Source organism: Haemaphysalis longicornis, unplaced genomic scaffold, assembly GCF_048455015.1.
Source record: "Haemaphysalis longicornis isolate Haplotype H1 unplaced genomic scaffold, Haemaphysalis longicornis Haplotype H1 scaffold_2, whole genome shotgun sequence".
Lineage (NCBI taxonomy): Eukaryota > Metazoa > Arthropoda > Arachnida > Ixodida > Ixodidae > Haemaphysalis > Haemaphysalis longicornis.
The window spans coordinates 218,303,819-218,326,260 of NW_027526295.1; the positions used below are offsets into that span (position 1 = coordinate 218,303,819).

Here is a 22,442-nt window from a genome sequence, read left to right on the forward strand (position 1 = left end):
CGGTTCGTGCGAATAAAATTTCATTGTTTTAATGCGAGCTTCCTTATCCAGGAGCCCCGTAACCGAGACCTTGTAGCGCACTGCATTTGCACAAAATACATAATTAGGGGATGTAATAATTTAACAGGAGAGAATTTGTCGAGCGGAATTTTGACAAGTCGGAAATACGAAAGAAATAAAAAAAAAATCAATCTTGGTTTGGTACTGCTAAAGTCATTTCTCGCCGTAAAAATAAACAGACGGTTAATTATGTATTTAACTATTCTTTACGGCTACACGAACATAGAGATCTCTCTAGGTACGTATGTTCGTGTAGCCGTATTAGCAGTGCCGACAACAGTGTTTGTCTTTTTTCATTTCTAACCGCTACAGAAGAGATTCCTAATGTTGCGCCGTTTATAATATACAACGTAAAGATACTTTTTCGCTTCTTCCAAAAGTATTTGACCCATCCGTGTATGCACCAAAGTGCCGTTAGTGCAACGCACGCACGTGCACTGCCTGGCAATGAAGCCTGCAAAAATTGGGCCAGCGCAAAATTCAGACTTCACTCGGGCCACACACAATATGTTCCTCGCCGCCGTGGCCCTCGCGGGCAGCGCGCTGTTGTTGCACAGATGTTCATCGCGACGTAACTCATTTCACTGTCAGCAGGTCTCTGTACTGCATCGGATGAAACAATTACGGACGGGTCACAGCAGCCAAAGCACCTGGAAACGGGCACATCGGCCGCGCTCTCGCCACGACCTCGACGCGGGCGTTGTGTATAGGCGCAGGTGTGGCGGTTCGGAAACGGCCCCTTCTCGCTGGCAGCACACTGGTCGTGCATGCGATCGACAGGCTGCGCACGGATGCCCTCTTCGCGGAGGAACGCATGCAGGGGGTGCATAGCGATAAGAAACGCGGCACATGAGAGCAACGCACTTGAATGCGCACGTAAAAGTTGCACATCGATATCGGGCACACCTGGACTCCATGCGCGGGGCTGCTTCTCCAAAGCTTGCCGGCTGCAAACGAAGAGCGTTCGACGCTCTCATCCTGATTTCTGTTTGCCAGACATGCTCGTCGCTATCAACGTCGCGGAGTTACGAATTCTCGTGTCGCTTGAAACGTGATAGTGAGCGAGTTGGTAATAGCCGCCAGAGGAGTGTGCTGTTGTGAAGTTCTGACGAGACGTGCGGTGGTTTCAAATAAACTATCAGAAGAGGACAGTTAGAAAAAAAAGTCTAAGAAAGCGAAACAAAGACAGCAAGAGCGTCGAAAAATGATTTCCCAATTCGAAGACATACGTGAGGGCAGCAAATTCAGACAGGAGAGACGAAAACCTGGATGAAACGCTCAAAAAGAGATGGAGGAACGGAGAGAGAGAGAGAGAGGTCACGCAACCTCTGACCCGATCGCAAGATCTCCACCGAGGGTTTTCGTCCCCCTGCCTCTCTCTCGCTTTTACCTACGGCAGGCCGGCAGATTCAATGCCAGAGCCTCTAAACAGAAACAAACAAAAATAAAGTTCGCCGACAGCTTTCTCCGCGCTACCGTGAAGACCCTGCGCGACCCGAACCGAAAGAGAGACCCAAACACCCGCGGGCGGCATCGGGAGGGAAGAAGCAGCGGCAGGACCCAGGACTGCTACGGCGGCGCACAGGAGGAGCGATGGCACAACAGGCGGTGCTCCTCTTCGCTTTGCCTTCCTCCTCCTCCGCCGCCCAGCCGGCGGTGCTGCCCTGCTGGAGGGGGGGGAGGGGGTCGCACACACCGGCGCACCGCCAGGCGCGTGTCCCGCACACCCCGCGCCAGCTGCCGCCGCAACAGATGCGCTCGCGGGGAACCTTCTGCTCCCGTTGCGGGGTCCGGCCCCGACAGGGGGATCCACTGGGGGAAGGGAGCTGGGACCAACCCCCCGGCCGCTCAGACCGCTCGCAGAGACCGTACCGGCCGGAGGTGTCCTCCCGCGGCATTTGAATCGGTGCGCGGACGTCGCCGCATGCGCGCGGCTTCCGGGCTTTGAAACGTCCTCTGCAGTCGCCATGGTTGTTCTGTGCCTGGTCTATCCGCGGCCCGTACGGCCGGACGGCAGACCCCGTCGACTGCGCCACTGCCACTTCGTCGTGTCGGATGATGACGATAACGGCACCGGGGAAATGGTCGTCCGCACGAGGTCAGTTCCTATCTCCTTGTCGACAGGCACGTGCTGCCCCCAGCAAAACTGATAGCTGGCCAGCAGCGCTGCTACTTTTGCATGCACTGTTCACCGCACTCGATGCCGTCTTGTGCACTGCGTCTCAATTTCCGTAGCAACTGCATGCGGTGTTGCGGGTGTCTGGCGCAGCTTTAGGTTGCATCTAGTGCCCCTGTGGACCACTGTTATCAAGCCTTCTGCTCGACTGCTGATAGTCGCTCATTTCAGTTCCCCCCAGTGGTGCTGCTATAGATTCCTTTCCTCATGCAATGCCTGCGTTGTCCGGTCAGAAGCTTGTAGATGGATGAGTGACACTCGTTGCTCAATAGAGCAGTCCTTGCAAGTACTTAACGACACGCCGCTTTCCACGGGGACAGTATTGATCATTACATGATCTGCGTTGTACCCTCGCTACTAATGAATGTCTGCCGCTGAGAATATGGCATTCTTCGCTTGCGGAGGCAACTAGTTTCTAATCGTGCAAAGGCTGATGCGGCGAAATAGAGGGTGCTTGTCTTAGCTCCATGGCTTGGACGTCGACGTGCTGCTGTAACATGCAGGAACAGTGCGGCCGGCGGCGTGTGAAATGTATCGCCGCGCCGGGCGGCCCAGGCGGCGGGACCCTCCCGGAGTCTGCTAATGCACGCATGTCGTCTGCGTCTATATTTATCCGGCGTCAGAAATTTCCGCAACGCGCCCCGAGGTCTGACGCCACACGTATACCTGTCAGGCGCGCAAGACAAACGGCCCGTTTCTCAACATGCGCCCCGTCAAGCGACGTGGTGCCGCGCTGAGCATGCGTTCGCCGAAAAGTTCGCGCTAAGCATTGGCCGCTCGCAATCACTCACTCTGTTGCCGACGGCGACAGGCAGGGCTTGTCGCGGCATAAAGGATCGACTGACGGGACTTAACATTCGTTCGTTTTTACTCTTAATCGAAGTTTTCTAATTACCCTATCTCTCCAAGAAGTAAGCGCTCACTAGCCCAACAATTTCTCTACCGTGGCAAGATTAGGTATCAGACGTTTCTTGGCTGTGGGATAGATGCGACGGGTTAATTTAGACTTCCGGAAATCGTTTAGACGCACCATACGGCGCACGCACCATCGTTTTCGTATTCTGGCTCTAGAAATGCGGCGGCTTGCGACCGGACCGCTTGCGAATCGGACTTGCGACCTCATGCGTATTGCAGCAGGACACGTTAACCATTATGCAGACCTCTTCCACTGTGGCAGACTCGATGAGAACGTTAATTTGTGCGGTTTATACCGTACACATAAAATAAATATGCTGTCTGCGTACAATGCGTGAAGACGTGTTCGCTATCCTGGTAACTTTGAGCTTGCGTCCATCCTTGTTGCGACCGACGCCTTATATCCACCATGCACAGCTGCATATGTTGCCGACATCATTTGCGGCGACTGTTCTTCAAACTGCATAGAAAAAAGTTTCGCCGTGGACGCTGTTAACGCTTTCCTTCAGTCAATAACAACCCACAACCAAGGGTACACAGACCACGACCGACTTTATGTACAGACTACGCAACAAATTGCTTCTTGAACGCGGCGTGTGCAACACGTGGGCGTGTTCAGCATGTCCACGGAAAGTGCAGGCCTCGTCGCCGCACCAACCGGCACACGTGTTGTTTTTTTCGGACCGTCCAGGTGGAATTCAGTGCAGGGCCGACAGGCAGGGCGGTCGCGGTGATGAACGACGCGGCGGCATGTGTTGTGCGCGCTCGTTTGCGACGCGTCAAGCGCAAAAAGCGAACGTGACAGTGGAGGCGTCGCGCTGCCACCACATGTGAGGCCCGCAGTGCATCATCAGCGTCGAGGGCACTGGCACACGAAACGCAACACAGGCGCGTTCAACACGACGCGCGCGCTTGGGGATAAAAGCAAAGGTCATGTAACGTTTTTTTAGGTTGCATGCGAGGGCAAAATAGGCACATGCGTGAGCCCTGATCTCCTAACGGATAGTGCCGGCCATCAGACACGTGCCGTGGGCGGTGCGAGGGAAACAAAAAAAAATTGATTGTTTTATGTTCCGGGAATTCAGCGTTGTGTACGGAACCGACAGCAGTAATTATCATTTTTTAAGTTTTAATTTTGGAGACATTAATATCGGGGCTACCTGTCAAACATCTGCGCGTGCGTGTTCTTTGACGCCGCCGGATTTGTTGATTCATACTTGTGGAAAGTGCAGGTAAAAGTGAACAAGCACATGCACGACACACACACACACACACACACACACATATATATATATATATATATATATATATATATATATATATATATATATATATATATATATGTGTGTGTGTGTGTGTGTGTATATGTGTGTATATGTGTAGAGAGAGAGAAGTAAGAGTAGACAGTCAAGAATGCCAAGGAAGGCAAAGGGGAAAATGTGGTAGGTCACTTATTCTCGATTCGATAATATATGCACTCTTCAGTGTTATACATAATATCTAATAACGGGATGCACCCACTTTCATTGTTCAGTTGTTAAGCATCTGAAATTGTAAATGTCCTGAGAGGACCAGCGCAATTGTGGCCGGCATGCGAGAGGAACCTGTGAGGAGGATAACACGCGCGCCGCGCAATAACGAACAGCTCGATGACGTCACCGTGGTTGCGTCTGGCCACTATGCCCTAAATGACGTCAGTGCGGGGACGTATCTACGGCGGCGGTGCGGCCGCCTGCCCGCCTGCTGGGCGAACCTCCGGGGCCCATTTTGAAAGCCGCTGCCAGCCTGCTATTGTTGAGCCCATTAGTGGAATTCGTCGATTGGGGGGGTGGAGGGGTGGGGGATCAAGTATGGTTATCGCCGGCGCCCGTAATTGCTCTCGGCGAGTCGAGCCCGCGGAACCTCGTTGAGGACCGTTCGTGCACTACTCAAACTTAGCGGGGAACCGCGGTCGAACTTGGTCGAACCTCGCGGAACTTGAATGGTTTAACCACGATGCATCCTTTCTCTTTGCTGAACCGTGCGGGCGTCCCTACCGCGGCGTGCCATTATAGAGTTTTAGCAGTCCGCCTGTTCCGTCGTTTACGTAGTTACCGTGATGACCAGGACCCGACTGCGCCTGCGCGCGGAAGGGCGAGGAGGCACACTCCACCGTGACAAATGCACGGGCATGGTGAGGGCTGGCCCGCGGAACTTAACATTCGTTCCTTTTTATTCTTAATCAAAGTTTTCTAATTAACCTCTCTCTCCAAGAAGTAAGCGCTCACTAGCCCAACAAGTTCTCTACCATGGCAAGATTAGGTATCAGACGTGCGCAAGTGCCCAGACGTGCCCTGACCCCGGTCAGACGGAACAGACGGACTGCTAAAACTCTCCATTTACGACCATCAAAGCCCCTGGAACAGAAAGCTTACTTCGTTATAAGCGATATTTTATTAAAAGCGGGGAGTTTTGCTTTCAGTGCAGTGTGGACTACGAAACACTTCGGATAAAGCGAAATTTCGAATTAAGCGATTCCGTTATGCAAGCGTCTGCTCTACTTTTAACTAGCTTTGAGTGACGGTTACAGCTTTTTTTTTTTTTTTTTGCGAGCGAGACGCCGCTTTTTTTCCCCCGTATTTTTTGTTTAAGACGAGAGCTTCTTACGACACGTTAGGGGCGCGTAGAATGCTTCTTGAGCACTTCGCCAAAAAAATCAACATACCAAGTTACTGAGTGGAACCCTTGCAGGAATCAACCGCAGTATTTTCATGATTCTCATGATTGGCCAGGTTGGAATGCTGGTTTGTTCCTCCTTCAGACTTCTCAGGCCTTACCAAGGAGGCACAGGCGCAACAATTCTTCGTCAAAGCTTTTTAAACGATGTTACGTTTTTCTTGATTTTTTTAAAAATCAAATCTCGGATGCACCGAGTTTTACAATTAGGTAATTTGTGCTATCTTGGGATACTCAACGTAATCAGAAATATTTACACACGGGTGGTTGTCTTTCGCTTCCATCAGAACAGCTGCAGCGGCCGGGATTCGAACCGGCAACCTCGCATTTGCACTTGTTTCTACAACCGTTTCTGCACTTCAACCTCGTCAGATGTCACGGTCTGCTTCTTGTACGGCACTCTTGTATTCGGGGACTAGCAGGACTAATTAAATAGCCCTCTTTAGCGTGCTCCAACAGGGGCACGATTCTGAGTTTAGTTCGAACGTGACAAAGAAAGAAGCGCCTGTTCGGTCTGATGTGCCAACCGCCTACAGGGTACCTCATGAAAGCGTAAATAAGGAAACACGCCACTTGAGAGGCAACGCAACCTTGCTGGTGCAAACGCAAGGATACAGCAAGCGCTCGGGCGTGCGATCGACAGCTGCGCGCCGGCCGAGGCCAAGGTCGCGTGTACCAGGTTGTCGAACATTCCCCCCTGCGAGGAGGCTGCAGGAGCGCCGACCAGAGCACGGTTACGCGCACACTGGATCGTCATTTGCACCGGGCGAAGCGGTCGAACACGACGAACTGCGGTTGACCACAACCGGAGCGCGTGCTTTGTGCGAAAGCGTGGTTGCGTCTGACGCACGATGCAATCGACGTCTCTTTGAATGTTGCGAGACAAAACTTGAGTCGGTCTTCAGCCGTTGCCAGGCGTCCAATTCGTTGGATGTCGTGACTTTGTTGCTAAGGCGTCTGTCCGTAGTCGCAGGTTTAATTTCTTGCGGCTGTTTTTGATAAACGCCCCTAAATTATGTAAGAGGCCTCGATGCCTCAGGCCACCGTGACTAATATCAAGAGTAGATAAAATCACAGGTTTCCTAAGTTAAACTTTGTATACAAGGCTTTCTCTTGGATGTCGAATCCAAAATTTGAATGCGTATTTTCTTTCGAATAGAGCTTCAAAAGGGCTCGGTTTCATCCGCGGTCCGTGCGCCCGAGATTATGTAACCGAGTTTTAGTACACCCTGGTTTACTGGGAGTAAGTTGCCCTCGTGGTCTCTGCACCACCCGCATTTATATCAGTTTCACCTGCAGCTCGTTGATATGGATTCCACGTGCGCTGTCAACGCGAGGCGTTTCTGGTGTGCTGTTTCTGGTGTACGTCCGTTTCTGGTCCGAGGCGTTTCTGGTGTACGTCCGTACGTACGGACGTCCGTCCGTACGTCTACGGGTGCGCGTGCGTGGTGCCGCACGGTGTCCTACTCGTGCTATTACTTCGGCAAGCACATATTTCTGTCTAGGGAAGGATGGAAGTTTGAACTGTTGAAGCTAATTTCGGTAGGCTTTTTTTTTTTTTTTTTGCACACCACCGGGAATCGGGATACTATGGTCGTAAGCTCTTTACGACGGGATCTAAGTTTTGGCGCGTGTTTCCGGCTGACAAACATGAAAAGTTTAGTACTGACACATTTTAAAGCACGTGACACATTTTAGGTGTGTGTCGCTCTTTTTACCCTGTCCTATTTTTCACGATGTTTCGTTCTGACAATTTAGAGCCTATCAAAAGGAAATAACACTTACCGCCACAATTTCCTGATATCCGGAGATCTCGCATGTCTTTCTTCTTGCTTTTTATTAATCTTGTTCGGGCTGATGGGAGCTGCGACAGCAGACGATATTGCTTGGTCTCGTTGCAGACGACGCGACGACTGCAGACGACACTGCTTGCTGTCTGTGCGCACGCACCTTTAATTATCGTCTGCGCTCCACAAAGTCCATAAAAATGCCCATTAGCACACAAACTCATTGTTAACGGGCAGCAACAAGTCACAGACTCTTTTCTTATTAAGATACGCCTGAAAATGGCGCTCACGAGACGCTATGTTCGGTGATCATTCTAACGGACCTTAATTATGTTGATTATCTCTCAGCTAACACCGCGATGCGGTTCTAAAGCGATGCCCCGCTTTAAAAATCCCCCGTTTTTGCTGTTTTCGCAGGTTAACCCGCACCCTATCAACGCCGAAGCGCTGTTCCACATGCAACAAGATGGTCTACTTCACCGGCATCCGCTGCAAGCAGTGCGGGTAAGTGAACCGAACTGACGCTCGTTGCGCGTGTTTTTGCTGCTTTTAAACACGAAGGTGGTTTACACGAATATTTCAGTGACGTCATATCCGTCACGGAAATGACGCCAGTGCAACGAAACAAGGGGCCTGTAAAGCGTGCACCCCTGCACACAGAGTGTTCTAGCGGGGAAGCAACCTTTAGTACTTAAGAGTGTTAGAATGTGAGGGTATCCATCCAAATATACATTAAGGGAATATTCGGCTTCCAGAAGCCCTGGGATTTAAGGGTATCACAGAGGAAGTTAACTTCAAGGCTGTCGAGGGGACGAAAAGAAGATTAGAATGCTGGTGGCCGAAAAGCAGAGAGGGGAATATTGCCTAGGACAGTTACCACCTGTAACAGGTAAAAAAATTCCCCGCATTTCCCCGAGGGGAAGAATGTGAAAGTGCGAATGCACGAGTTGAATTTGCGCGGTTCGGTAATGTTCGCGAAAGAGAGATCACACACACACACACAACTACAAAGAAAGAAAGATGCATTTATTCACAGACACCTATTTGTGTTGTCGTTGTACTTGTTACTAGAGCGGATCTCAGCTTTGAAATTTCGTGTCAGTACTCCTTTGAGCGGGTGCATTAGCCCTTCTCACGCCCGATTCCTGGCCAATCCCCCACGTGGGTATGTGCCATGTCAGCGGCCAGGCAGCGCGCGCCCATCTCCCCCCCCGTTGCTAGGGAAGACGAGGAGCGCGCGCACCCGCAGCTGTTGCTATGCGGACTACGGCGGCGGACGATTCAGGCTCGCTTAAGAAGTGCATTCGCACTTAAAAAAGTATTTTGTGCCTAATAAGCTTTTTGTGCCTGCCCTAAGCAACGCTAGTATTAAACCAAGAGTGTAAAACATGGGTATATTAGTCCTTTTCGGTAAGATGACATGTCATCACCTCGCTACAAAGGGGAAACCAATAGCAATCATCAATCATCATCATCAGTACGTTATACTTAGGGTTGTTCATTTTCGGGTTTTATATTTTAACACGAAGGTGTTTTATACCGGGATACACCAAAATTTCACTGATGTCATATCCGTCACGGAAATCACGTCAGTGGAGCACACACACGCGCGCAGTCGATTCGTAACAGTGCGCCTTGAGCCGCGTCGCAGTATGCTGTGAAACTTGGCAAAAATATTGGAAAGTTGTACCTAATCCCGGGTTTACGTTTTATGCTTTCTTTGTTTGCCTACGGGGAAGCCTAATGGGGGAGGGGGTGGGGTGATATCATGCCGTTAAAGGAGTCCGCTGTAATCCAGTGCGGCCCGCAAGGGCATAGAAAACGAGGATTTAAAATTGGATACTCATCACCAGCGCGACTTTTAATGCGCTGACACCATATATGTACATCTGGCTCCTCTCACTGGGCACGGGACAGGGCACTGACAAGCTTGGAACCTTAGAACGAGGTTTGGAACCTTGCACGAAGAAAACAGGCCACTAAATATATTAAACCCCACAATACGGAACCAGGTGTGGATCTCTTTTAAGTGCAGAGCACTTTAGGCGCTCGCCTTGTCGTCCTAGATCGCTCGCTCGACCCAAGTATATAGAGCACCAAGGCGGCGTCCCGGGGCAACGCTGTTGTTAGCGGCGTACCCCAGAGGCTTCAAAAGCCAAGCGGTTTGTATAGTCATAAGCGCTCGAAACTCGTGAAACGCTGGCGCATGTCATACATCTTCCCGGTAACTTGTTTAGCGCAAAGAAAACTATAGGTACATTTTAGGAAAAATATACGTAACTAACCGGCAGCGCCCGCGTTCCTTGAGTTAAGGACGCCCGTTGGGTTGGTTTTTACGATGGTAAACGCAAAATGTGGCAGTGCAACGCCGGCACGTGCGGGGAGAAAAGCAGAAAGAGAACAGAACTCCCGCTGGCGCAGTTTCAGGCAGGGGACGCGCGAGCACTGCGAAGGCGGCAAATTTGAATTGCATGGGGTGGTAGCAGTAAGCGGATAACGGCGGCACAGCCCATTATGGCGAATCACTGCTCTGCATTTCCGAAAGCTTTCACATTGAGTGGAACGGCTTTAATTTTTTTTTTCGCTCCGTGTTTGCGTCATGCGGCAGAGGAAAGGAGGTTTAAAGAAGAGAAGAGTAGGAAAGCTAGAGAAAGAGAAGAAGTGAGGTTTAAAGAAAGAGAAGGAAGTTGGGGAAAGAGAAGTGTGAGTGTCATTATCGCAAATATTTTAACCCCTCTTCAGGCAGTGAAAATGCATTGGTACATACCACGCACAAACCAGGCCGCTCTTGGCACAAGGCAGGCCGTTTTTGCACTATGTATATTATACACCTAGGGCGACCATAAGTCCCGTTTTGGAGGTCGGGTAACCCGCCTTTTTGCTTGAATGCAATGCTCCGCTCCGTTTCTGTAAGTGCAAGAACGTGAAACCATTTTTCCGCGGTACAGTAGTAATTTTGCCAAATAACCATGCATATACAAGAGTAAACTGTACACAGGTCAGAAATGTTTCCGGTCTTATGGTACTTAGTTGAGCCTTACAGCGGGAGCAGATCCCAATACTTCCGTGCCCCACTGCTTAAGCTGTTAGGTGCACGTACGCACGCACGAACACACACACAGTTACGTGTTAATTAGGCGTTTCACTTTTATGGCGGTGTACAGGCGCCTGAACGGCACCTCTGACGCAACATGCTAATACTAAGACGCCTCTGGTATCGTTCGGCGCACGCGCAGTCCTCCAACACTACTGCGTGGCCCAACCCGCGCTTGTAGCTAACATACGCTAATATTGGCCATACGTTCAACGTAGGCCTTATAACACATGTGCAACTTGTATGCGAGTAAACCATACTCGCCTTGACGGGTTTCTGAAGTTGGCGCTTCAACATCGGCAAAAGATATCCTTATTTTGCGCTCGTGTATTTCACAACAGTGAGCTGTTTTGCTCCGGGGACATGCACATGACAGCGCCAATTAACAGGTTAGCGCGTAAACAGTCTCTGAAATTGGCCAAGCCGCAATGAGAGCGTCCTCGAATGTTGCGACTAATTTTTTTGCTCCGCACGGCAATCCGTTATCTGGGAAAGCTGCATTCTGCGCGGACAAGCTGACCTCAATACGAAGAAACAAACGAAAAAAAAAAAAAAAAAGAGAGGCCACCGAAAAATAACGGACGATTGTGTTCCACTTCGCCTAGCAGATGTCTCCGGGTCGCCGTTCTTCGGTGCGCCAGCGAGTGAGGCTTAATTATAACTGGAAAGTGAACCACACGGATCCCACAGGTGGGGGACAGGGACAAGAAGAAAAAGAAAAAAAGAAGTATAATTTGACGGCGAGCCGGGCGGTTTGACCTTCCGCATTTGCAGTGCAGTTCCTCGTACCCAGCCTTTGATATTCCCTGCGTTCAGATGCAATTCCACCTGCCTCGCTCACATCTGCTTTTGCTGAACGGGGGAGTGTTAGTTGCCCACATTACGCTCTGAAAGGGACACCTGCCTTTCTAATAGTGCGAAATTTGAAGCGATATTTTTACCAGGATGCCATGGGTATACGCGCTTAAGATAGTGAGTCGGCCGGTTTCGAATAGTGGCGTGTGGAAGTTTGAATAGTACATATTATGTACACCTCATGTACTTGCCACCAAGGCCGTAGCCAGAGATTGTTTTCGGGGGAGGGGTGGGGTTATGGGTTATGAGAAGGGAGAACTTTTACCAGAAGGAGCACTAGCACGCTGCCTGGAAAAGAAACCGAGGATGTTCGAACCCCACAGGCTACGTACCTGCCTACTGCAAGACTCCAGTTATGGAATGAGAGAGAGAGAGAGAGAGAGAGAGAGAGAGAGAGAGAGAGAGAGAGAGAGAGAGAGAGAGAGAGAGAGAGAGAGAGAGAGAGAGAGAGAGAGAGAGAGAGAGAGAGAGAGAGAGACTACTCGTGGATTAGGAGACGCAGACGTGCCTTGTACAGTGGAGGAGTTAACTAAACATAGATTTTTAAAAACGCGCTCCGAAACCTCAAACCACAGACTTACAGACTTTGTTCCTTGCCATCTCCACCGGAGATACAGCGTCGCGACCGAGAGTCTAACTAGCGTGTGTGCTCATTATAGGCAGGTGATGCGACGTAAAGATCTGCCCATTTTACTTCACTGTATTGATTCAAAAGTGGCTTTGCGCTGAGTCCGTTCGAACTGCGTTTTTTAAAGTATTCGTGCCACCATTTTAATTACCTCCCCGACAAAGCCTTACGCAGCGAGTCCGGTGACATGAAAGCAACAGCCAATTAGTCGGCAAGTACCCCTTGGCTAGACAAGGCGAGGAACAACGAAACTGATCCACAATCGACTCGCAGAGCTGCAGCTGTATAAGGACCGATACTCATGATAGGCAAGATAAGCGCTGTGGGAGTATTTTGCTAGTCAATCAAACGTCCCGTCCTGGAAAAAACTAGGTGAATCCAAATAGTAGCTCGTTGCGCGTGGCACACGCGACCTTTCGCTATCAAAGCTCCAGTTGGGCGCGAGCTTGCCGAAGCTCTTGTACCGTTTCGGAAAAGGTCAACCGGCGGCGGGCAGCAGTAATTGGTGGGTGAGAGTACGCCGACAAACAAAGCTGCGGTCCTCGTCGTCGGTCCAGCTGTGACTTAGTCTGGACGAGGTGTCCCTTGGCTGCGGCTCCACCCGAAGTCCTCGCGCGTCGCAGTTGATCGAACGCACCGCATCCGCCACATGCGCTGCTGCAGCCTGCTGACACGATCAGAAGGAGAAAGTAGCGCTTGGCTCACGCAAAAGAGGGAGAAGATTGATCGCAATATCTTGTTTGGAGCTCCTGCTGGACAATCCCTCACGAGTCGCATCAGTTTCGTCCAGCACGTACGTTATCATTAGCATCATCTTGGGTGTGCAACGTATGAACTCGCCTTCGTCTCTCTCGGAACGCACGCAGCCCCGTCGAAAAACAAAGGATCGCGTCGCACAAAGCGGCAAAAGTATAGACATCTTTTTTTTCACCGAAGCCGCATATTAGCTGGTTTTTTTTTCCACCGCGACGCGAGGCTCGCTCGTATGAACAGCTGTGAGGGAGCGGGGGTGTCCATCGGAGAAGCTGCAAAGCAGCAGTACTCGCCGACGCTGGGACCAGGAGCGTTCGCTCGCCCTGCCCCGTGTCCTCTGCTTCCCTGTCGCAGTGGCGCTGAGAGCGGGCAATGTCTCTTTGCAGGGCGCTGTCGCACGAGTCGTGCGCCAACCACATCCCCCACTGGTGCTCCCCGGCCAGCGTCGTCGACCTGGGACGCCGCAACAGCCACCAGACGACGCTGGATGGCGGTCAGTGAACGCACGCTTCGTTCTGCGCTTGCCCTGTCCTTCGTGCATGTCCAGATGGCGAACTTGGGAGGAGCCGCAGCTCTAGGTTTGCCCAGCAGCGTCTGTCGACTTATGAAGCGTTCGTTTGCACGCTTGATGCTGCAGTGCGTACGAATTTTACGCATGCCGATGTTTGGTTTCTGCTATTGTTAAGCGCCGCTTCTCTGGCTGCTGCCTGTCTCACGCTGCACGCGCGCCCTGGCCGCAGGCGAAGAGCCTCCCGAGGAGCAAGAGTGGCGCTACTCGAGCGTGGGCCACGAGGTGCTCGCCGTGAGCCCGCTGATGATGGACCAGGCGTTCCTCTTCAGCAGCAGCAGCGGCAGCGACCACGGCGGCAACGTGACGGCAGCCCAGCCGACGTCGCCTGCGCCGCTGCCGCCGCCGCCGCCTCGCTCCCCGACGCTGGCCGTCACGGGTCTGCTCAAGGTTGTCCACTGGCTCTCCCAGAGGCGCAAGGCCTCGAGGCAGCACGACTCTGGCCGCGACAAGCAGCACGGCCGGTCGTCGCGCCTGTCCGACGAGCGGCTGGCGCGTAAGAAGCTCAAGGTGCTGAGCCACTCGCCGGCCGTTGCCACGCCGCCGTGCACGTGCCACCAGGCGCGCAAGGCGTCGTTCGCCGGCAGCCGCGGCATCCTGTCGCCCAACGGCAGCCTCTCGTCGAGCGGCTACATCTCGTCCTCGGCTTCGTCGGCCGTGCAGACGCCCTCGGACACGGAGCTCGACTGCCGGCCCCCGTGCCGGCTGCATCCGACGCGCGGCCTGGTGCGGCAGAACGCGGTGATCAGCGAGCAGAGCCGCTCGGGCCGCCAGTGGATGGCCAACAAGGCGCGCACGCTTAGCCTCGAGACCAAGGCCCAAGACGTGGAGAAACTCTGCGCCACGTGGCCGCCTCTGGGAAGGTCCGCCGGGAACCCCGCAGGTGGGCCACCTATTCACCTAGAGGGGGGTCATGTGACCACTCAATATGGCTGGCATAATTACTCATGACTGACACCAAATGAATATGCGGAAAGCATAAAAGTGGAGTTCCCGTTTAAGCAACTTCATAGGCCATTAATCTGCACAGAATAATCACTTCGTTTTTTCAGTTGAAATTTGCAAGCTTCATTGCGCATGCGCAAGATGTACGTTCTAGTCCGACAGGTTTTATTGCGAAGCTAATGCGGTTGCACTGTTCTTTTCACTGTGCAGAAAACCTTCCCGAAGAGCCTGAATCCGGTGTTGAAGACGGTGAGCAGGACGACAAATCAAAGTAAGTTCCTCACATTGTGGTCGCATTAATCTCATAATTGATGCTGAATGTACAGGCTTGGATCCAGCGTCGATTCCTGAGCCATCCAACTAAAATATGCGTGCCTTTTTTCTTCTTACAAGGAGCCATAACATCAAAGACACCTTGGGAGAATGGTGCGTTCCATACAAGGACCTGGAGTTCAAGGAACGTTTGCGGCAGGGAAGAGAGACGGACATTTATAGGTAATCATTTTTGGTATATATGTAATGATTCTGTCGCTACAGTACTGCCTGCTTTGGTATTATCAGAGTCTTTCAATGCCTTTACTCTGGTATTATTGAGCTTTGAGAACTTCAAATAACTTACTGCTGCACAAGCGATGTTAACAAGAAGTTGGCTTTTCCGCATTATGAGCATGCTTACAGTGAAGCATGCTTTACAGGCTGCAATTGAGAGTCGCTTTCGACGCGCGCAGTAGACGGCGCCTAAAGCGTGTACTTTCGCACTGATCAGTGCAAAAAAGGATTTGACGTGTAATTTAATACATAAATTTGCTCAGCAAAGTATAACTGCTTCGCCCGTCCCTATTCCTTGCTGTTGCACCTGTGACTGACCAGTAGAGCTGCTTTACACTTTCTTTTAGAAAGCATAAGCTTCAAACTTCTGTCTCTTCCCGTTGCTGATTGTGAGGACGGTACTCAATTCAGGGCGTACAATTTCCTTGCAGGGGGCGTTGGCATGGTGAAGTCCTCATCTATACATTTCCTCACTCCAAAGAGAAAGATGAGTCCAAATTCTGGGAAGAAGTTGGAAAGCTCAGCATGATCCGTCATGAAAACATTGCCCTCTTTATGGGCGCGTGTGCGGAACCACCACAGTATGCCATCATCACAAGGTAGGCCCCGCTGAACGCTCAAGCCCTGCATGCATGTGTCGGTGCATCGGGAGCTGCATTGAAACCTTTTATTTTTGTTTCTCTCAGCATGAAGAAAGGTCCATCGCTCTTCGAGCACATCCACATCAACAAGCACCACCTCTCGTTCCACACAAAGGTCAATGTTGCAAGACAGATAGTGCAGGTGAGGAGGAAACCTTGTACAATCTGTTTGCTATACTAGTGATTGGAATTCAAGGTGTGGCCACGTTAACAACACTTTGCCCAGCAATTCATGTAGAAATGAGCTGGGCCTTGGCTAACTGACGACTTTATTGCAAAGCAGACAGCAACACGGAAGCGCAGCTGACAAAGTAGAGCTTTGAAAATGCTAACACCTACACTCATACCCCTCCTCTTTCATAGCTGGGAACCACTGCCTTCAGCAATGTAATTTGGGGATGCCCTTTCATCACTGCACCTTCTTTAGTCTTTTCTTCATCATGCTCCAATAGGGCCAAATTGAACATCACAACCCAGACGCTCTTTGAAAACAGCCACTGATGCAGCAGGGCTGTATTTGTGTCCGCATCCCACAGGGCATGGGCTACCTGCACGCCAAGGGCATCGTCCACAAGACGCTGACGTCGCGCAATGTGATCCTGGAGAGCCGGGTGAAGCTGTGCCTCATGGACCAGGGGCTGGCGGAGAAGGCGCGGGACCTGTCGGACCGGGGCTGCCTGGCCCGCGGACACCTCACCTACCTGGCCCCCGAGCTCATGCGCCAGCTACAGGTGGAGCCCCCGAGCGTCTTCTCGCGCTGCCAACCCTCCCAGGAGTCCGACATCTACGCCTTCGGGTGAGAGCCTGATCCAGCTTGGATCCCAGTGCAGACTTAGCTCGGGGACGGACTCGCACAAAAGAAGCTTCAGCTAGAGTGACGAGGAAAAAGTGCATCTAGGCTTAGCACAGTGAAGCAGAGGACAGGTGGAATCTCTGAGTAACAGAATGGCTTTTGAGGCAAGACAAGTATGGCAAGACAAGATGAGACAAGAGGGTGAGGTGGCAGGGAATGTCTCAGGAGGAGAGTGGTTGGAACGCACAGGCAAGGTCTTTGTCTTGCCATGGACATCAGCAGGCTAATGATGATGGAGATGACAATGAAAATGTAGGCACCTTGATCCCAGTCATGGCAGCATTCATGTGCATGGCAGCAAGCCATGCACATGAATTTTGTATAATGAAATGGCAAGTGGGATAAAGAGCAGCATTTGAGCATGAGGAGTCATCATACTTGCCACCTTTACTCGCTGTAACTGTAACCAATTCTCTCAACTTCGCAAAAAAAAAAAAAATGTTTTCAACTTTGATGGTGCTTTTAATACATTTCACCCCCATATTGTACGACTGACGACTGATTCTCATTTAAAACTGCACTGTAACTAGCACTTTTGGAAGAAACTATCTCAAAACACAATAGCACTTTTTCAGTGTCCAATGAGCCCAAGAAATATAAGCACTTGTTGACTGTACTCTAGGAAGGCTCAGTGAAGATGCAGCTGAGGCCTGGTGATATATTCTAGTCCTTATCAGTGGTTTTATGAAATGCAAGGTTCAAAGTGAATGGTGTATTAGAGGCTACAGAGCTCAAGAGGCAAATGTAGTAATAGGGCCAACAGTTATATGTGCACCATGACTTCAAGAGCCAGTCTGCTAGTCGCTACCCAACATTTCACCATGCTTGTCTGAACAGCTGCGACATGCCTCACAACAATATTTCATCTTAGCATTGCAAGATCATATTCCAATCATTATACAGGAATAACACCATCACAATGTGCAGCAAGCTAGAAGGACCAAACGTGCAACTACAACTGGTGCCTGATCGGTGCTGTACGGATTGCTTCATTTTTCAGGACTATCTTGTACGAGCTGATTGCTGAGTCCTTCCCATTTGGCTCTCAGCATCCGCACTCCATCATCTGGCAGATTGCGTCTGGACAACAGCAGCCACTCAACCACCTCCAGTGCACGGGGAGCTTCAAGGTAACCATTGTTCACTGTCCCCCTGCTGGTTGCTCACTCATACAAGGCAGCTCTAGCAGGTGACGGCAGGGTAGCCAAAAGGTGCAGCATGCTTTAATTGAAACGCTGCTAATTTAGCAATGACCGTTAAACCCAGCGAAAGGAAGGTTGCTGCCAAAGATGTTGCAAGTTGCCCAGAGCAATACCGGTACATGCAAGATAGCCAGAGAGTGCCGTTATTACAAAAACCCACTGCTCTTCAAAGAGGAGGTTTTGAATCAAAAGAGTGGAGAACAAAACAAGCCACGGATGAGGACAAAAAAAAAATACATGCAAGCAATGGCACTTTACATGCATGTACACTTCTTTTGACCCCTTCTTTAGCCGGAACTGAGTTACTATTGACTAAAGGGGCAAATTCTCAGTGAGTGTTGTCATTCTGGTTACAGACGCTGATCCACGAGTGCTGGTTCAAGGCCCCTGAAGCGCGACCTTCCTTCGTCGTCATTGGACGACAGCTGCAGGAAAACGTGAGAACCTCTCGTGCCTGCTCTCCCTTATCAACTACTGTTACTTGTTCTTGCTCAAAGCAGACATCCTCTGTGTTCACTGTACCATCGCTGCATAGGCTCCGGAAAAATTAACATCCTTCCTGTTCTGCCAGTACGCCAGTTGCGAGAAGGTTTTGTACGTTATCTGAATACAAAACCAACCAACTTATAGGCTACTGTTCCGTTTGAAGCGATTTCCGTTTATCGAGATTCTTCTGTACTAGAAGTACAATGGAAAATGAAGCTGGGTTATGCTTTTTGCAATACATTCATGGGTCATGCACAACTGTCTAGTGGAACAACAAGGTGAACTTTTGGGGATGCTTAAACACATGGTGCAATCTGGGTTTGATGGCCCACCACTTCCTACTGCACCAGTGAACTTTGAACTTTAGTGCAGTACTAATGCAGCCCTTACGTTCCATTGCAGGTGACCCTTCACAGACGGCACAGTTCATCTGAGCCCGATCGCCTGCACCATTCTGGCCTTGGCATTGGCCGACAGCCGTTGTGTTCCTAAGTGACCCCCTGTGCCACATGCGCTTCTCGTCCGATCACTCACCTCCCACCCGGGTATTCTCGCTTCGCTACTACCCAATACTCTGCGGCAGTGTCGACGCCTGCGTCGCAATAAGTGTGTAGACGGACTCCTTGCAAGAGCTGACGGCTTCGACACCAACACAACCCAGCGATCAAAGAAATGTCTTGTGTGTGCGTGCTGTGAACAGAAAGGCTCGAGCCGTGACCGGGTTTGGCCTCGTGTTGTACCCTGAACTGATCTCAACTTTCACATGGCAGCCGTTGCGTTCCAACGCAGCAGAGATCAACATTCCACCGCACGCGTATTTGTGCGAGATCTGTTTCATTTCTGTCTTTCTTCTGCGTGTGTGTGCGTGTGCGGATGATTAGTGTGAAGTACCTGAAATGATGACACCACATAGTCGACTAGACTATTTCGATGGCGCACGGGCTTTTCCGGCAACGAACATTTCTTACGGGCTCCCGCCTGCAACGAAGAGTTAGTAGTCTCGCGGGGGGAGCCAAAAAAAATGTGCTGTGACACAGCAGCTAACGAAGAATGACCTGACCCCTTTCAATGTGTGCACTCCATTGTCTCCCACACTTGCGTGTACTTTTGCGGGTCCTCAATTGCTGTGCTCCCTTGGAGCGCCTTCCTCTAAGATAGGTAGTGTTGTAATCTGCAAAGCAGCTACTAGCCAGAGGTGGTCATCCACATCCTCTCAGTATGTAAAAAGTTGCTGGTGCATCACTCCAGGAATGCGACAGTGGCGTGTTAGACTACTGCGCTGTTGTATATACAGACTGCACTCTCCCCATTGTTTAGAAAACTGCAGGATCTCGATGCCCCTAAAACTGCAGTGTTTACCCTTACCCTTCTTTTTTGTAATGTTTGTGGCACAACCGTCATCGAGTTGCATTTACAGCCACTATTCTGTAAGCTATGTTCGTTGAAAAAGGGCAAGCAGGGCTCGAACCTGCATAATCTCTGCAAACTGAATTGTGCCCGCCTGGTGAGAGCCCTCCTGCCATCGGCTGGGGTGGCGACGCCAGCAAGGCTAGCGTGCGGGTTAATGCTTGGGGCAGCGTTTTCTGTACTCCCCCCCCCCTGTCTAGTCAGTACAGTGTATAACGTGACCACCACACCTCCATTACCTCCGCCCACATGTGTGTGAGGAGGCCGGGGGTTGTCAGCGTAACGGCTGTTTTAAGCTGTTTTCACTTGCCTTATAAGCGGAGCAATCCAAAGAGCAGCATGTACATAGTAGTACTGAATGGTTCACGCTCTTGCGTGTGTGCGTGTATGTATCGGCTGACGTTGTCCCCGGAGTCACAGCTAGAATGGGACTCTCGACACGCGATTCTGTGGCAACACTCCACCAGCAACGTTCTCCTCTCCAAGCGCTTCACCACCCCTCCCTCAGGGTGTCAAATGTGCTCCAGCCATCAGCGTTTCGGCAGAGCGCAGCAGGGACTTCATCTATGTCATGGACCCACTCTCGATAATGTTCAAGTCTAATGTGCCAATGCTGTCTGGTCCTATGTCATTCCCCCACCCCCCAACACACGGTCATGCCCTTGCTTTTAATTTTCAGCATTTGCTGCTCATGTTTGTTCCATTTGGTGTTGTGCGTCATGCAAAGGGCAGACATTCAGTCATTTTTGTAGCGATGGAACAAAGTGGCCAGCACAAGCATGCTGCTGCCACAGCCTTTATGTTATTATTATTGCACTCTGTCAAATGCCCTGGCATCAGGGGCAAGCATTACTGTACAAATTTTGCTTTGAAACACACATTACATGTTTCCTTTGCATTTTCTACATCCAGTAACGCTTCAGTGAACCTTTGCGTTAAGTCAGTAGGAATGGGCATGTAGTGATTGTAATAGCGTTTTATGAAACAATGACTGCAGTGTGTTGCTGTGTTACAGCTCGAGTGTGTTAGAACAAAACTGTTTGTACCATGTTGCAAACAATAGTGTATATGACATTTGTTTACAAAAAAAAGTGAGTTGTGGTCTCTAAAAGCACATTCTTCACTTCTGCCATAATATGCAACAATGCGTCGGATTAGTAAAATGACCCTACGTCTGCTGAATTATGCCAAAAATGCTGACGTGTTGGCTAGTCTATTACGACTAAGAGAACAGGTGGCTTTATAGAGATCTTGAAATTCACTCAGGGTATAACGCAACATAAAAACACCACCTAGACATTGACAAAATGGGAGCAGTAAAGAACTTTTATTGAGCAGAATAGTGAATGTAGGTGGAGAGACCATAAAGGCAGCTATGCTTCTGCACAAGGACTTCAGTGTGGTCTAGTTGCCACTCTGTCCCAAACTGCAGAAACACTCTAAAATGTTACATATATCATACTTTAGTGTCAAACCCGGTTGTGTTATTATGTTCAAAGGTGAAAACTAGTCTGCACCAATTTTTTTGCTGCTTCAGACAGTGGGCTGTGCGCCAACTACCTGACAAAGGCTGACAATGAATCCCCATGTTGCGACCTTTCATGTGTAAATGGGTTGATAGCGATCCAATCCAAGCCATGCCAGCAGCATATCGGTCCTGAGTAACGCATCAAGGGCACTGACGAAGTTTTAGCGGGCCGAGGTTTAAATTTGCACGCTCTTCCCTGCCAGTGCCCACTGTTATCCCGATGAATGCTGCAAGGCGCATTTTGTCAACTTTCCCTGTGAATAGAGCTGTGCATATTTTACTATTGAGGCTATAACGGAGGAAGAAGAAGAAGAGCAAGTCTTGGCTTTTATAACTGAGCGTTCCCATTGTTCTACTGTAAATAAAGCTGTGCTTCACACTGTGCTGGATGTCTGCTTCTCATTCTTCGGGGCGTCTGGTGAGGCAGCTGCACTCCAGGGAGGCACGCTTGAGTGCATCTTCCAACAACACAATAGTGACATGAAACAAGTGAACCACTGAGTAGCTCGGGCAACAATTGTTATCCACTTGTGCAGAGGCGAGTTTTCATGGCACATCTCAGCGACCGAAGAGACTTGATGTAGTCATGAATTGACTTCACAAGCAGCTTGTCTCGCAGTAGTAGTACACACCGACTCTCCTGAAGATTTGAAACTTCACTTGCCTGCTGTTTGTCACCTAGCCCTCCACTATGCCTCATAGCTAAAATGCAACTCTGGTGCGTTAAACCCTCCTCCCCCATTTCTTTTTTCATTAATTTACCTGAGAGAAGAAGAAAACAACTAAAAGAAAATAGGATCAGGATGATGATAATGCCAGAGCACAATACTTTCATCGATGCTGCGTCTGCTGCAATGTACTCTGATGCCATGTTATATGATTGCATGAAGTGACAATACTTTCATCACCGCACGCTTAAAATAAAATGTAATGCTTTCACATCACAACACATAAGCAGTCTTAGGTGTCTCTCTGAATCATTGCCATATTGTCATAGAACCTAACACAGTAGCTCCAGGTTCACTCGCAAATGGCTGCTAGGATTCGCTCACAACATCCACGAAGCCAGCTTATTAGTTTGCACTGACTGCCTCCCAGTAGTTGGGAATTTCCCTGATCTCGTGCTTTCCAGGCTCCGTGTATGTGTGTCAACTCTTGTACACAACTGATTAAAGACCACTGTTAGTGCAAGCCTGTATATGTACCTGATCACAGGCTGGTGTGCTACTTCACACTCACTGTGCATTCTAGTGATTGTTCAATACTAATGGCACAGTAAG

The 22,442-nt window shown here is 50.2% G+C and overlaps 1 protein-coding gene across 2 annotated transcripts in view; it reads left to right on the forward strand.

Moving 5' to 3' along the window:
- LOC144169913 (uncharacterized) overlaps positions 1 to 21,546 on the forward strand; it is a 122,695-nt gene extending 101,149 nt beyond the window's left edge. The window contains exons 1-12 of one of the 2 annotated variants that reach the window (XM_077699360.1): positions 1,770 to 2,158; positions 8,071 to 8,157; positions 13,370 to 13,476; positions 13,724 to 14,434; positions 14,707 to 14,767; positions 14,890 to 14,991; positions 15,477 to 15,644; positions 15,732 to 15,828; positions 16,223 to 16,482; positions 17,540 to 17,669; positions 18,098 to 18,178; positions 18,630 to 21,546. In XM_077699360.1, coding sequence (XP_077555486.1) covers positions 2,028 to 2,158; positions 8,071 to 8,157; positions 13,370 to 13,476; positions 13,724 to 14,434; positions 14,707 to 14,767; positions 14,890 to 14,991; positions 15,477 to 15,644; positions 15,732 to 15,828; positions 16,223 to 16,482; positions 17,540 to 17,669; positions 18,098 to 18,178; positions 18,630 to 18,719 — 2,025 coding nt within the window. In that variant the 5' untranslated portion in view covers positions 1,770 to 2,027 and the 3' untranslated portion in view covers positions 18,720 to 21,546. Of the gene's footprint in view, positions 1 to 1,769; positions 2,159 to 8,070; positions 8,158 to 13,369; positions 13,477 to 13,723; positions 14,435 to 14,706; positions 14,768 to 14,889; positions 14,992 to 15,476; positions 15,645 to 15,731; positions 15,829 to 16,222; positions 16,483 to 17,539; positions 17,670 to 18,097; positions 18,179 to 18,629 lie in introns of those variants that run through there. The other variant, XM_077699359.1, reaches the window with a different exon arrangement.
- Positions 21,547 to 22,442: the final 896 nt, after the last annotated feature.